Raw genomic sequence first — 16761 nt, 5'->3', positions numbered from 1 at the left:
ACACATGGCAGGCAACCCTTTTCAAAATCCTCCAATAGTGCCCTTCTTTTTCTCATCTTTCTAAGTTTCTCAAACCAATTCTAAATTTTAAACCTTAATCAAAACCAATTCTAGGCTAAATACGTAAATCAAAACTAAACAATTCATATCAAATTTTTTGAACATAAGAAAGTACCTTTAACTGATGTGCAGTCGGCGGTATTACGGTGGTGGGAGTTCTAGCAAGAAATAAAGTACAAAGAGTGGAATTGAAAAGAGAAGCCATTTTTCTGAGATTTTCGACCAAATAGAGAGAAATTGTTTCAAAGTTGTGCACAGAAAAATAAATTTCAGAAGAGAGTGAGAGAGAGAGAAAGGGAGAGAGGAGTAGCGTATAGAAACAAAGAGAGTAATGTCTTAGTTTTTTTTTTTTTTTTTTTATATAGTTTTTTATGGGTAGGAACATGAAACGGGTTTGTAACTCCTACCCAAAAGTTAGTACGTTGTATTCTTTTTTAGAAGAAGAGTGGTTTTTTTTTTTTTTGAGAAACTTTTGAGAAGTAAAACGGTATCTAATGAATTAGAGCATTGTGTCTTTAAATTAATATCGGCTACTAAACAACAAAGTTACTAAGAATATCAAAGCGTTTTGCAGAAACCACCATACGAAAAGTCACTTCTTTTCATGTTTTTAAAAATGTAAATGTGGCAGTAATTTATGCAGCCACATGATGGTTGAATTAAATTAATAAGAAGTGGGATTTATGGTGGAGATAGTGGTGGGAATTAAATTAATAAGAAGTGAGCTTTATGGTGGAGATAAGGATGAGATTTATTTTATATTTGTTAGTATTTTAAAATTGAAAAAACTAATTTTAAATTGTTGAACAATTAAAAAAAATATGGTGGAAATGACATGGCTGTTGACGTAGCTCAACGTGAGCGTAGTAATATTAAATGCTACGCTTCAGCTTTTAGTAATATATAGATTATTATTATTATTTTTTTTTTTTGTAGGCAAGTTTTGAACCTCTAATCTCTACCTGTAACCCACATATACACTTCTCTTCAACTACAAATGTTCCTTTAGCCACTTCAGCAATGACTATTACAAAGTCTACTAATACGTTTCAATTATTTATGAATGACGTGAATTACTATATTATCACTCAAAAAAATAAATTTAAATATTTATTATATCATTAAAATGTAACAATCTAAGCTCTATATAATAATATCTTTAACATTTTTCGTTCTATAAACAATAGATTTCAGCTTTGAACATGGATTTTAAGCTAAGTTACGACAAGCAATTGTTTTGAGCCTCATTTATACTTACTATGATACTATCACACAAAAGTTAGTCAATCTTGATTAACATTTCCGATATGTTTTCCAGAACCACCACAAGCGCAGGAGTGATTTCAATTGCTGTTCTCCTCAAAGTGAAATCCCAAATTGTTTCCCCTACCAGATTAATAGATCCTCAGTGAAAATCTTCCTACCTTCAAATTTGTATAACAAACCTGACTGGAGAGGATTTGCATTTTCTACTGTTTTCTCATTTAACGAGAATATGACGACTGCCGATCATATGAAACAAGGTTCAGGATTTTCTCTCATTTGTCATTTGAAGACCGACTTGGGTTGCATGAATCCACTACTTTATCATGGCATCAGGGAAGAGGACGTATTAACTTCGTTACATCAACGTGCATTCCTTTGGGAATCTTTCATATCACATCGGTTACTCTCACCTGAATGGAGTGACTGCACTTGGGTTGAATTCTCATTCGTAAGCGATGGTTTGGATGTGTTGGCGCTGAAGTGTGCGGCCGATCTTGTGTACCAGCATAATTTGGAAGACTTTACACTTACAACGGCACCATGCATAACCTCATACAATGATTCTTTCCCATCGATTGAAAGATTGTCCTCTCATCATCGTGATAAATTCAGTGGCAGTGACAGCTTGTACGAGGACCAGACTAATGGAAATTCTGGCCAGTATTCTTATGGGGGCCAACACCCTTGCTATCAACTGTATCAAACTGCCGCATTGGTAAGATTTCTACACTGTTTGAGCAGATAACATTTAACGTAAAACAAAAACTTAATTTTATTCCATTGAGATTGGGTTCCCACTTCAAATAGCATTACTTTATGATCTATATTAAATTTGTATGACCAAGGACCATATATTCGCTGAGATATGAAAAACAAAAATGGAAAGGATTGTTGTAACATCTTTATATATTACAAATTTTCTCACATAAATTTTAGGGTAAAATACAAAACTGACTCTCTAAGTTTCTTCAGATTTCATTTCAGTCCTCTAACTTTGCGTTTTTTCATTTCAGTCCTCTAACTTTCAAGTTTATTCAATTAAGACATTTCCATTAATTTTTGTTATATGTTGTCGTTAATTTTTCCATTTTATAAATTTTTCTTCAAATTTTTTAAATTAAAAAAAATCAATTAATGATTGAAAAATATTTTCCAGTTTTTTTTTTTTTCAAACAATTTTAACAAAAGTTAACGGAAAGGCTTTAATTGAATAAATTTGAAATTTAGAGAACTGAAATAAACGAACGTAAAGTTAGAAGATTGAAATGAAATCTAAAGAAAGTTAGAGGGTCAGTTTTGCATTTTAGCCTAAATTTTATAAACTGATATATTAATTTTTAAAGAAAAAATGTTAAGATAAATATAAATTTTACTACCAATAATTTATAAACTAATGTGACACAATGTGCATGATCAATGTCACCTTAATATATAGATAATAAATGCATGATCAATGTCACCTAAATAATTTAAATAATAAATGTTGAATTTCTTATTTATAATTGATGTCACATCAGTTTGAAAATTCTAGTATTAATCAATATAACACAAAAAATAATTTTAAAAAACATATTTATTAAAGTTATTGATATAACACCAATAAAATTTATTATCACCATTGTTTTTAAAGGTTTTGTTATACATTAGTAATACTTTTTGGAATACTACAAAGTTTACTATTTAAACTTTACAAACTATGTGTTAACTTTTAAATACAATACCAAAAAATAATTAAAAAAATTTATTAACACATTTAACATTTATATGAACTATATAGTTTTTGCCAAGTGCATTTTTATGAACTAGTTTGTACAAAACATTCCGCCAAACAGAGCATTATAACTTGATCAGCTCTCTCTCTAATTTCTCTCCAAAAAAAAAAGCATTATAAAATATTATTTTCAACACTAAAGAAATTTGATCAGCTCTCTCTAATTGCACGCTGTATTTCTCTTTTGCAGGACCTTTTTCCGTCCACTCCGTATAATTGTTGTTTTCCTCCAAGTAAAATTCAAGACTGGTTTAGTCATCAGATTCATGGATGCTCAGCGACAATGGACCTGCCCTCAAATTTGTATCACAATAGTAATTGGATGGGGCTCGTTCTATATGCTTCTTTCTCAATTCAGGGGGATATAAACTTCATCCTTAGCAATTTGAATTCAGGAAAATCTCACTCTTTATATTGTCAATGCCAAATGAGTATGGCTAATGTCGATGATCAGACAATTGCTTTCTCCACCAGTAAAGAAGAAATCACGTGGCTACTTGAGCTAGGTGAATTCATTTGGATATCCTACGTACCAGGGGAGCCATTTAAGAATATGTTGCAACATTGCAGCCACATTGAGGCATCATTTGTGAGTGATTGGTCAGGTGTGACAGTGCAGAACTGTGCGTTACAACTTTTGTACCAGCGCGATCAAGTACAATTTGAGCAAGAACTGAAGCACTGCAACAACTTGATTCGTGAGAATCGCGAGCTCGTTCGTAAACAACAAGAGGATCGAAAGAAAAGAAAACAATACCATGTTGATGAAGGACTTCAAAGAAAAATATTTTCTAATATTGGCTCTGAAGTTAAATTATTTCCAAGACTTATTGATCAACCGGAGACTGAAGAAACTAAGACTGAACTTGGCCAAAGTGATCTGCTGGTAAGTTATCAACTATGAGTATTTTCTTTGCCTCAAACATAATATATCATCTCCCTCCCTCCCTCTCTCTCATTCTCACTCTTTAGACAAAATACATTTCACCTGATTTTTAAGAATATATGAAATTAATGCTCACACATGCTTCTAATTTATTTTTTTTATTTATTAATTGACCAGCACAAGATAGTTCACCCAAAAAAATATTGAAAGGACTGGTTTTTTAGCCCAAATTAATTATGTAGCAGTTTAATAGATTAATTAGTCACAGACTCACGCGATATGTGAGAAACAATAATTACTTTGTAAATGTAGTATGATGTATAATTTGTTCTCCCTAAAAATTAAAAAAATTTTAAAATTATTTTTCATCTATCCATCTTTACATATATATCATAGAGAGAGAGAGAGAGGTCTTCTAATGGAGAACTCAAAAGCACACTACAAAATTGTATTAACCCAGAATAGTGTTAAAAAAATTCAATATTTCATCAACTTAAAGTAAATTTGCAAGAAGAAATAGATAATCAAGAGAGAGAATAATCACCTTTTTGAGAGAGACCCGAATTAGATAAATTCATAGAAAATAACATGAGAACAAGAATAGTCAAAATACAAGATATAGTCACACCAAATTATCCAAGTCATGCTATGTAATTGAATAACGTTCTGTTTTTATATACTATATCTTTATAATGCAATATGATAGTATTAACAATCAAAGAAAAAAAAAAGATAACTTAAAAATACAAAACCAAAAAGTTAGGCGTGAAAACAATTTAATCCTATTATTTTTTTGTAAGGGTATGCATCAACTTAAAGTAGAGTTCTATAGAACACAAAAATTCATCAATCTAAAGTAAAGATTCAAAACATAAAAAATTGCACACAAAAAGGGGAAAAATACATGAGAGAGAGAGAGAGAGAGAGAGAGAGAGAGAGAGAGAGAGTAATAACCCTATGGGAAAATATTTATAGAATGAAAGAGAACAACAAATTTATAGTGAGAGGATACGGATAAGAATAGTCAAAATTAAAGGAAGATGAAGGGATAAAGGAAGATTAATATTAATGTTGATAGTAGTGGAGAGATGAAAAGGTAAAAATGAAAGGAAAGGTTGGAGAAATATAATAGTAAGGTACAAAATTAATCATAAAAATAAAAAAAAAAAGAAATGGTTGTAGAAATAAGTGGATAATATAGCCGCTGATATGGCTTAACAGAAGCATAGCAACAATTGAATAATATTATATTCTTATATACTATTTTTATAATGCAGTATGATAGATTTAACAATTAAAAAAAAACTTAAAAAAAAAAAACCAAATTGCATCAACTTAAAGTAGAGTTTATAGAACACAAAAATTCATCAACATAAAGTAGAGATACAAAAAATAAAAAATCTACAAAAAAANATCTATCCATCTTTACATATATATCATTTTAATATTTTAGGTGTGTTTGATTAATATTATTTTTTTGAGATGTCCATATTTTTCTAAATTATATTATGGTACGTTATATATATATATATATAACTAAACTCTTTAAAGGAGATTATCATTATAATTAAAATTCCTCTAAAAATTACACCTCATATAACTCAAATAGCTGATAGATCCTTTATATATATATATATATATAACTAAACTCTTTAAAGGAGATTATCATTATAATTAAAATTCCTCTAAAAATTACACCTCATATAACTCAAATAGCTGATAGATCCTTTTTTTTTTTTTGCATAACTGATAGATACATTTAAATACATAGCAAGATTGAATTTTGATATAAATTCTAATATTCACTTTCAAAACAACTAAGTATTACGTCAAACAAAAGCTATGAGAGAGAGAGAGAGAGAGAGAGAGAGAGAGAGAGGTCTTCTAATGGAGAACTCAAAAGCACATCACAAAATGTATTAACCCAGAATAATGTTAAAAAAATTCAATATTTCATCAACTTAAAGTAAATTTGCAAGAAGAAATAGATAATCAAGAGAGAGAATAATCACCTTTTTTGAGGAGACCCGAATTAGATAAATTCATAGAAAATAACATGAGAAAAGAATAGTCAAAATACAAGATATAATCACACCAAATTATCCAAGTCATGCTATGTAATTGAATAACTTCTGTTTTTATATACTATATCTTTATAATGCAATATGATAGTATTAACAATCAAAGAAAAAAAAAAGATAACTTAAAAATACAAAACCAAAAAATTTGAGCGTGAAAACAATTTAATCCTATTATTTTTTTGTAAGGTATGCATCAACTTAAAGTAGAGTTCTATAGAACACAAAAATTCATCAATCTAAGTAAAGATTCAAAACAAAAAAAATTGCACACAAAAAGGGAAAAAAAAAAACATGAGAAAGAGAGAGAGAGAGAGAGAGAGAGAGAGAGAGAGAGAGAGAGAGATAATAACCCTATGGGAAAATATTTATAAAATGAAAGAGAACAACAAATTTATAGTAGAGGATACGATAAGAATAGTCAAAATAAAGGAAGATGAAGGGATAAAGGAAGATTAATATTAATGTTGATAGTAGTGGAGAGATGAAAAGGTAAAAATGAAAGGAAAGGTTGGAGAAATATAATAGTAAGGTACAAAATTAATCATAAAAAAAAAGAAATGGTTGTGAAATAAGTGGATATATAGCCGCTGATATGGCTTAAAAGAAGCATAGCAACAATTGAATAATATTATATTCTTATATACTATTTTTATAATGCAGTATGATAGTATTTAACAATTAAAAAAAAACTTAAAAAAAAAAAACCAAATTGCATTAACTTAAAGTAGAAAAAAAAAAAAACATGAGAGAGAGAGGGAGAGGGAGAGAGTAATAACCTTTTCTTGTATGAGAAAATATGTGTAGTGTAAAGTTGTAATTTATAACTATGTTTTATGTTGGTTTTATTTCATGACAAAAAATGTTGTAATTGCTTTAATTTTGTTCATTGTATTCTGTGGGATTTTATTGTATTGAGTTTAGTATTAAGTTGGTGAAGATTCAAGCTTAATTGAAGAATCAGTGCATTTCACTAGTAGCTCGCGAGAAGGGTTCTCGCAAAAAAAGCATGTGAGAAGCACATGACTGGAAGCTGAAGAGTCGTGCCAGACTGTCGTTTTCGTGAGTGTCTTGAGAATAAGGCCTTCCCACAAGGTAGTCGCGAAACATTCTGCCTTGAGGTTTTTTAAAGAGTGACTTTCTTACCCTTCACCCATATTATATATACCCTCATTACTCACAAATGTAGAGGAAGCCAATTCAAAGAGAAAAACCCTAGATAGGTTTTCTACAACACACACCCATTTTTTTGAAAGAGAGTTACTCATCTTTAGTAAGAAATTATTGTAGCCTCTTCTCCACCCCTCTTCCATTGTCATATCTTAAGAGGAGATTTGTACCCAAATACAATCCACACATGTTCAGAGTGTAGAGAATGTTTTGGAACCTGGAAAGCTTTGGGAATTTGTCAAAAGAAGCCGGTGAGATTTGGTGGATACAATTAGGCGTATTGCGGGATCCGAAGAGCTAGACAAGACACTGTTCCGAAAAGTCTTGTTGGAGTAGGAGTTTTGAGGGCTTAGGTACATTGGGTAGTTTAGGCTTGGAGGGTCTCTTGCTAACCCATGTATCCTAACTGATTGTCTAGTGGATCGATTATCGCTTGGAGGGTAATGGAAAGGTTTTTCGCCGAGTTCTTCGGTTTTCTCTTCAATAACATATCGGCGTGTTATCTTGTATTTGCATCTTTCTTCCCTACTCTTTTTCATTCCATTTTACTACTGTGACGTTAAGTTTATGGATTAAAGTAGTTTTTTTGTTTATTTGCTCGCGTTTACACTATTCCGCACTTAGTATTAAGTTAGTGTAAAATCTATTGAGCCGTAACTTTAATTTGGGGGTCTAAACAGCTCTTGTGTTTTCAACACATTTTCAAGCTTTCATATAGAATGAGAGAGAATAACAAATTTATAATAAAATAATGGAGATAAGAAGGGTCAAAATAAAAAAAATAATAATAAAAAATGAAAGGATAAAGGAAGAGTGATATTAAGGTTGATAGTAGTGGGGAGATAAAGTAAATAATTTGAATACAAATAAATAACAATACTAATCTATCTAGGATGCATTATTATGTCACTAAACTAAATTCAAATAATTTATCCAGCACCCAGGTTATAACATTCTCCAGCTATTGTAGCATTATAAACATTAATGTTACTCTTGCTATTATATATGGGATAAATATGACCCCTTCCCTTGTTTCCCCCTACACATATGAGATGTTTTAAGAAGTGAAATGTTACTCTTGCTATTGTATATGGGATAAATATGACCCCTTCCCTTGTTCCCCCCTGCGTATATGAGATGTTTTAAGAAGTGAACATCTGAAGTGAACATCTTTCATAGTAGTGGGGTCCAGGGAAAGAATAGGAAATGTGATTTCACTATATTTTTGACCATTTTGAAAATCAATGCTTGCTTACACCATATCCTTCTCCTCCAATTTGAGAAAACTCGACCTCGAATTTTTAAGTGTAAAAGCTAAGAATTTGGATATTTGATACTTGTGCCAATTCATCAACTATTTTTGGGAGCACAAGGACATAAATGCATTGCTTCCCACATCCTTGAACTCATCAAGAAAGACAAAGTCAATGTGTGGGATTGAGGTGGACTTATAATCACAAGAAGTTTCCTTTGATTTATCTTTTCTACTTCATTGATCCTTTAATCTTCAAAGGCAATTTTTGTAGCAAGTGTAATTCGCTTCAATGCCTTTGGTGGGTTTTGGATCTCTTGCATATGATTTAGGAGCTCCTGGATCTTTGACACTTTAGTGGGAGATTCCATAGGTGCTTCATTGATTGGTATTAGAAACTGATCTTGTGGGGCGCATATGAACTCCCCCCAATTGATAATCTCGTTGCTTCTAGGTTTGAAACCATTCGCATGCCTCCCCTTCCAAGTAAGGAGTGGCAATGAAAACCATGTGGTGTGGTGAGGTGTTGTGGAGAACAAAGAATTCATTGACATTGAGAATCCCCCCAAAAGAGGTCTTTGTCATTGAATCTTGGTAACTCCATGGATTGTTGCTTTGATACCAAATATTGAGAACCAGAAAAATAAAAGATAACTAAATCGATTTGAGGTGACTAGCCTCTCGAACTTGAGAGGGGGAATAGACTTTTTGGGTTAATTTTTAGCTTATTTCTATTAATGCATTCAATGTAAATAAATAACTAAGGATGAGATAACCACATCAACAAATCCTATCCTAAAATATAGGATTGATTTGAAAACAAAGAAATAACAATATTAATTAATAACTATGATGCATTATTCTATTACTAAACTAAATTCAAATAATTTATATAGCATTTGGGTTATAACAAAAGCTACATTGCCTCCTTTGTATTTTTCTTCGACATAGTGAAAATTATTGTCGCTCCATAGACGTAGGCACATTGCCAAACTACATAAATCTTTGTGTTGTGTGATTGTTTATTTGTGCAATTTTTATAATCTCTATTTTTGCATCTCATTGTTTCTATACGGGAGTTTAAATTCCTAACATGATAAATGTTTCTAGGAGAACCTAGAGAAGGTGGACAAGTGGAGAGTTACTTCAAAGGAAGTGACCAAAATCTCTGAAGAGCACTTAGAGAAAGGGTAACACTTCTAATCTTCTTTTAATGAGAATATTTTTTTTGCTTGTTCTGACTACAATAATTAATTTTAATTTTTCTTTTCAGTTTTGATTGTATTACAATTAAAATATATACTATTTGGTGGGTTTCTAGTTAGCTTAAGTAGTAAAATTTCTGATAGTTGAATAAGAGATCTGTAATTCAATCTCTACTTATACCAAAAACCGATTAGTGTTTTGGTCTAATGATAGAGCTTTTATCAGGAACGGACACCAAAAGTCAAAACTCTCTTTAAAATATATATATATATATATATACTGTTTGTACGCATCATTATTACTATGTGTTAAATTATTTAACCCATAATATATATGTGCAGTCGATGAGCGAGAGAGACGGGGTAAAACTGTTATATTATTAGCTTTGCTTTCCTTAAAATTTTATGAGCTTCTTAAAAAAAAAAAAAAAGTTTTAACGTTTTAAAATTTTTTCAATATTCAAGAGTTTCCATATTTTAAGAATGCAAATGTGTGGACGCCATAGGTTAAAACTCTTTTTAAAATATATATATATATATATATATATATACTGTTTGTACGCATCATTGTTACTATGTGTTAAATTATTTAACCCATAATATATATGTGCAATCGATGAGCGAGAGAGAGGGGGTAAAACTGTTATATTATTAGCTTTGCTTTCCTTAAAATTTTATGAGCTTCTTAAAAAAAAAAAAAAAAATGTGTTAACGTTTTTAAAATTTTTTAATATTCAAGAGGTTCCATATTTTAAGAATGCAAATGTGATATCATAAATAATAATAAGAAAAAAAATATAAGTATATCGTAGATACAATGTAATTGTATATTTTCATTCATTTTTTTAAGGGAAAAAGTTAAGTGTTTGAAATTCTTAGTTTTGTATGATAATTTTCTATTGAGCTTTATAATTTTTTTTTTCAAAAAAAATTATATCTAATTAAAATTCAAAATGCTAAAAAAGAACATCAAATTAATAAGTTCAAAAGAGAGGTTGAACAAAAATCTATCAATTTCTTAGAAAACATTATATTTTTCACTAACATATATACAAAAAAATTATATCTAAGTAAAATTCAAAATGCTAAAAATTAATTTATAAAAAAAGAAGAACATCAAATTAATAAGTTCAAAAGAGAGGTTGAACAAATATCTATAAATTTCTTAGAAAACATAATATTTTTCACTAAAAAATATACGAAAAAAATTATATCTAATCAAAATTCAAAATGCTAAAAATTAATTTTTTTTTTTAAAAAAAAAGAACATCAAATTAATAAGTTCAAAAGAGAGGTTGAACAAAAATCTATTAATTTCTTAGAAAACATGATATTTTTCACTAAAAAATATACGAAAAAAATTATATCTAATCAAAATTCAAAATGCTAAAAATTAATTAAAAAAAAAAAAGAACATCAAATTAATAAGTTCAAAAGAGAGGTTGAACATAACTCTATTAATTTCATAGAAAACATGATACATATGTGTGTGTGTGTGTATTCGTCCCTAGTTTGTGATCAAAAAAAGAAATATATCTGATGTGTGTTACAGCAAAGAAAACATAAAAAATTTTAATTGTAAGGCATGTAATGAGAAAAATTACATATTTAGCCCTATTTTTAACAGATGTGGATTATGGAACTCTAACTGAGCTAACTTTAAATAAGTAAAGTGTCAAATTTCAAGTTGCAGTAGACAACTTAAATACTTACCAAACTATTGGTGGGCAAGTTGTAATTTGCCCTTTATATATATATATATATATATAGATGAGTTCAAGTTATATATAACTCTCCACCCTTTTTAAACTATTGGATTTAAGTAGATCTAACGGTTAAAAAAAAACTATAATTATTACAAATGTTCTGATTAAAATCTAATTAATTACCCTCCTTTATTACTTTCTAAACCCAAAAAAAAGTTTGACTTCTGACTCTCTCTCTCTCATTTAAGTTTCTCTCTCTACGTTTCTCTCTCTCTTTCTCCTCCACCACCTCCACAGGTTGCCGGCAGGAAAAAAAAAAAAAAAACCAAATATTAGCATTAGAGATGAGTCCAAATCTTCTATCTCATCAATTGTGCTCCACTTCATGTTCCACCAATAAAACTTGAACAACTAGCCTCTCTCATTAAATAAGATAACTTTGACTTTAATGAGAGAGGCTAGCTGTCTCATTTAATGAAATATCTCATTTAATAAAAAAAGGTTAGCTGTCCAAATTTTATTTGTGGAGCATGAAGTGGAGCACAATTGATGAGACAGAGGATTTTGACTCATTAGAGATAGGTATGAAATGCAATAAATAAAGGATGATTAATGAGATCCTAATAAGAATATTAACATTAAAAAGTGTCTTTTTTTACTGTTGGATCTACTTAAATCCAATGATTTAGAAAAACATATATATCTTTCACTTATACATAATTGCTTAAATATATGAGAAACCAATACTTGATTTTTCCTCTCCCTCCACTCTTTTCTCACACATATACATGCTTATAGGCTCATACATATGCATTCAATATATAAAAATAAGTGTGTAGTCATTTTATGCAGTGACTGTATGAGAGAATATGTTAATCTGATCCTTGTGATCTTCCACCAGGGAAATATTGGAGGAGGGATATATAGAAGAGCAAGATGTGGACCGAGGAGGCTATGGATTGGTGTTACCTGAAGATGGATACGAATGGAGAAAATACGGCCTAAAGTTCATCAAAAAAATTGGTAAAATGAGGTAAGAGAATCATCTCTTTATGAATGATTTCATCTTATTTTTTAATGAACTATTTTGTAAATACATTATAAATACAAAGAAGTGCTATCTGGTATATGCAGAGATTAAAATGAACAAGTAGGGATTCAACTTAATTTCCAATATTTTCTGAACAAGAACCTTGTGTTTCTAAAAAAAAAAAATCCAAAGTTCAAATCCCTCTCTCTCTCTCTCAATTTTCAAAATTTATATATGTACATATATAAATCTATGACCTTTGCTAATGCATGTCATTACATGCCTTTCAATAATTTATATATGCTCAGAAGTTATTTCAAGTGCCAAAGGAGCAGCTGTTCTGCAAAAAAGAGAGCTGAATGGTCAACCTCAGAACCCAACAATCTTAAAGTAGCATATAAGGGGGTGCACAACCATGCCTTACCAGCATCAGAATCTGGCTCCTCCCAGCTAGGGATTTCATCGAATGCCAACCAATATGACTTGTTGACAGAAGTCTTTGGAGATCGATCAACTACTCATTAATTATCATGACAATTGAAGTACTAGTTCTGCTTATTACTGTACTTTCTTAGACCTTTTTCTCTTCCCTTGGTGAAAGCCTTGCCAGTTAAGAACAATGAAGGTTAAATTTATTTTATTTTCATTCACTGGAACATGGGTTTTCTTCAATCAGTTTGTAAATATTTTTTATATATATCCTAAAAAAAGTATCCTCCTTTTTCCAGTCTTTTCAGCATTCAAGTTTTTACATATTAATCATGTCACAACTTGATTTGATGCCATTTAATTCATACTCCATATCATAAGATTATGAGTTTGGATGGAACCACAAATTTCATTTTATTTATTTTGAGGGTAACCATAATAAATTTTGTCTTGTTAATCACTTGTCTGTCCTAAATGAATAAAATGAAGATAAATGGTCTCACATCCTTTCTTCTTCTTGTTTGTAATATATGTTAGAAATAGCCACATTACAAAAATACATTTGAAAAAGGATAATATGTTTTATTATCATCTAGATCTTCTACAACAAAATACATTTTGTCCAATTGGTCATTCTTAACTTTATTAATACTCCAAATCCAAATATATATGTTTTGATTTATATTACTTAAAGAATTAAAAGGTTTCAAAAAATAATCTTGTTCAATTCTATTTCATTATGTTTTTCTACTTTTCTTTTAGATCTAACAAAGTTGATTGAAAATTCTTTTGGTTGAATTTTATTTCACCAATATTTTGTTTCATTCATGAAATCATATATTTATTTTCCTTAAGTAGGTGAGTTGACAAATTAATGAATTTTTTTTTGGACTTTTATAATTGTTATATATTTCTAAAATTTTATATAAAATAAAGGTGAAATAAAGAAGGATCATTTAGGCATATGTATGTATGTATGTATGTATGTGTATATATATATATATATATAAATTATGTGATCTTGGAGGGACTATTTATATACTTTTTTTTTAGTAGTCTTTATATATTTTGTTAAAAAAATGTATTTTTAACCTAAAGAGAATTTGAAATTTGTTAGGGAGGCCATGACCTATTGGTCCCCAAACCATAACCTATGTCTTAGGTCTGCCCCTAATTAAGACTTGTATTTAATCGAGTTTGCAGTGGGTTCAAAAACTTTTTTACTCCAATTCTAAACATGTTTTGACGATTATATTATTATTTGAAAGAATAATGTAGGGATAAGAGCCCAAAATTATATATTGGGCCTTGGGCCTTGGCCGAGGACATTGGATGGTCTGAGGACGGATAAACAGTAGTGAGGGTGTTAAGCTTAGAATCCCATGGGTAAGACGCAAGTAGAAAGGCTGGGGAAGGTGGTCCGAGGACGTGTATCTCCTCAAATGAACAAAGAATAGATCAAAGGTATACCTTGTCGATTAGAATGGCCCTTCAGGAGGTCCCACTGATAGGGATGCGTAGTGTAAACGTAAAGAGGGATGTAGACTTAGAGATATCTAAGGAAAAGCTGCTGCCACTACATTGAATGCTTTGTAGTTAACTTTCTGGCCGCATTTATGTGGAGAAGACCCCTGAACAGTACTACCTAGGCTATCCCATCTCACAGAAAGCCAGAGAGGGTGTCCGATGGGACAAGCACTCAAGTAGTAGCTTGGATGGTCAACAAATGGAGGGCCAAGATCAATCAAGGGAGGATATATAACATAAGGAACCCTTGAGAAAAAAGGAGATCAGAAAACTAAGAGAAAAAGACTATAGCATCAAAAACTGATCCTGTAATCCAACCTGAGGGAAATATAAGAACTGATCTCCTCAGACTTTGCCGAGGACAACTTTCTTTGGCATAAACATGTTTATTCTTAGTCTCTTGCCATTTGAATGTACTTTGGTATTTGTCTGATTCATTAAAACCCAGTTTTTCCAACTCATTATCTACAAATTTATTGTTTTGGGCTTTTTGGGCCTGAGTCCACCAACCTTTGGGCTAAGGACCCAAACCAGGTCCTTACAAATAAAATTAAAGGTTTTACAAAAGATTTATCTTGATCAATTACATTTATTATATTAATTAATGTTGTTCTATTTTCCTGAAAGGAACAAATTTGAAAAGTAGATCAAGAAACTTATAAATAATGCTTGAAATAATGGTTTGAACGAGTGAACTCACATTAGGTTTGTAAGAATATAATTCTTTTTTAAGCAACTTAAAAAAAAAAAAAACTAATTTTATGACTAACATATTATTGGCAGTTGAGCTTGGGCCATGACAATTACACTATAGGTGATGAGCAAGAACTGAAACACTGCAACAACTTGATTTTTGAGAATTGCAAGCTCATTCGAAAACAACAAGACGATCAAAAGAAAAGAAATGAACAAGACCATGTTGAACAATTTTTACAAGAAAACAATGAATAGTTTTAATTAATGCAGAAAACAAATTTTATGAATACAGTAAGCAGATTTGAATATACAGTAAACATGATGTGCAGAGAGCAAATTTTAATAATGTAGAAACAGATTTTATCAATGCAGAAAAACATATTCGATTATTGTGAAATTTAAACATGAAAAAACATTCAGATTTGGCTTATAAATTTAGAAAACACAATTTTAGGAGGTGTTTTATGAGAAAACAGTGAACAATATCTAAATATGGTGTGCTACAACTTGCCAAGAAAAAAAGTTGCCAAAGCAACTTTCACATCATGAGCCAAACATTTAGATATACATAAAACATGTTTCACGTTCCTCTTAGAAACACTACAAGTCAAGAACTTACATATCCAGATGTGGTAAAACATAAGTTCTTCTTTATATCCGAGTGGTCCACCCTTTCTGTAATACTTATCAATCATTTGACCATACAGTAATTAGATTGATAAAGTAACAATATGTAGCTTAAACTTCTTTCGGTGTGCCCATGGCTAAAAATGGAGTGAGATTTTTCTTTTACATTTTCTAATTTCTCATTATAACCCCCAATATTTTAACAAATTTGACCATAACGCTTTCGAGAAGTTAGAAATTGATGAGTGTGTTAAAAATGAATGAACAAGGGGTATGAGTGGCCTAAAATTCATATTTTGAAATTAAAATTTCTATATTTAACAATGCTTCTATTTAAATAAATAAAAACATATGTTTGTGTGTTCAAATGAAAAAAAACTACTTATTTTTAAGTTTATGTTTATTTGTTGATAATAATAAAAAAAAAAAAAAAATATATATATATATATATATATATATATATATATATAAAAAAGANTTTAAAACTCGATTTACACAGCAAACTTGAGTTTCATGAATTCAAGTTTCAAAAAGTGGCATTTTCCTACTTATTTTGCAAACAATGGTATGTTGCTAATAATTTTCGCGAAAAGTGGTAAATGGCCGATTTGGCCGAGTTCCATGAGTAATTTGCTAAATGGCACTCAATGATGTGGCTTTTCTCAATAAAAAATTTCACATAGAACTCGATATTCCAAAAATTGAGTTCTATATAATGTAGAACTTGATATTATTAAAATCGAGTTCTTTGCAAATTTTTAAAAAAAGTAAAGTAGAACTTAATATTCATAAAATCGAGTTCTTTGAAAAAAAAAATTAAAAATAAAGTGAAACTCGATATTTATAACTTTGAGTTCCACTTCAACTAAAGCCCAAAAAGAGAGCAATTTGTTCTCACGTTCTCACTATCTCTCTCCTTCACTTACTTTCCCTCTCTTTCACACTCCTGTCCCTTGCTGATCTCCTTCACTCTCACTGTTGAAATCAAATCCATCTCTCTTTACCTCTCCTCTCACCGTAAACCCAAATCCCCCCCACCCCCACTCTCACTCAGTCCA

General features: G+C 30.2%; 1 protein-coding gene across 2 annotated transcripts; it reads left to right on the top strand.

The window, feature by feature from the left end:
* Positions 1-1377: 1377 nt before the first annotated feature.
* Positions 1378-13153, top strand: LOC136068235 (uncharacterized). 2 transcript variants are annotated; one of them, XM_065775121.1, is made up of 5 exons: positions 1378-2041; positions 3288-3983; positions 9597-9673; positions 12296-12427; positions 12733-13153. In XM_065775121.1, the coding sequence occupies exons 1-5, from the start codon at positions 1556-1558 to the stop codon at positions 12947-12949; spliced, it is 1608 nt and encodes a 535-aa protein (XP_065631193.1). In that variant the 5' UTR covers positions 1378-1555; the 3' UTR covers positions 12950-13153. The 2 variants fall into 2 exon arrangements, with proteins under 2 accessions (XP_065631193.1, XP_065631192.1); XM_065775120.1 differs by having other exon boundaries at positions 9594-9673.
* Positions 13154-16761: the final 3608 nt, after the last annotated feature.

Source organism: Quercus suber, unplaced genomic scaffold (genome assembly GCF_002906115.3).
Source record: "Quercus suber isolate HL8 unplaced genomic scaffold, Cork oak 2.0 scaffold_105, whole genome shotgun sequence".
Lineage (NCBI taxonomy): Eukaryota > Viridiplantae > Streptophyta > Magnoliopsida > Fagales > Fagaceae > Quercus > Quercus suber.
The sequence above is the reverse complement of the archived record's forward strand: the minus strand, read 5'-3'. Positions and strand labels throughout refer to the sequence as shown.

What these genes read in the sequence shown, in the direction of transcription:
- LOC136068235 (XM_065775120.1), top strand. Translation starts at nt 1,556, where the DNA reads ATGACGACTGCCGATCATATGAAACAAGGTTCAGGATTTTCTCTCATT. An exon ending in TGTATCAAACTGCCGCATTG is followed by an intron (nt 2,042 to 3,287) that starts GTAAGATTTCTA and finishes TCTCTTTTGCAG; the next exon opens with GACCTTTTTCCGTCCACTCC. An exon ending in AAAAAAATTGGTAAAATGAG is followed by an intron (nt 12,428 to 12,732) that starts GTAAGAGAATCA and finishes ATATATGCTCAG; the next exon opens with AAGTTATTTCAAGTGCCAAA.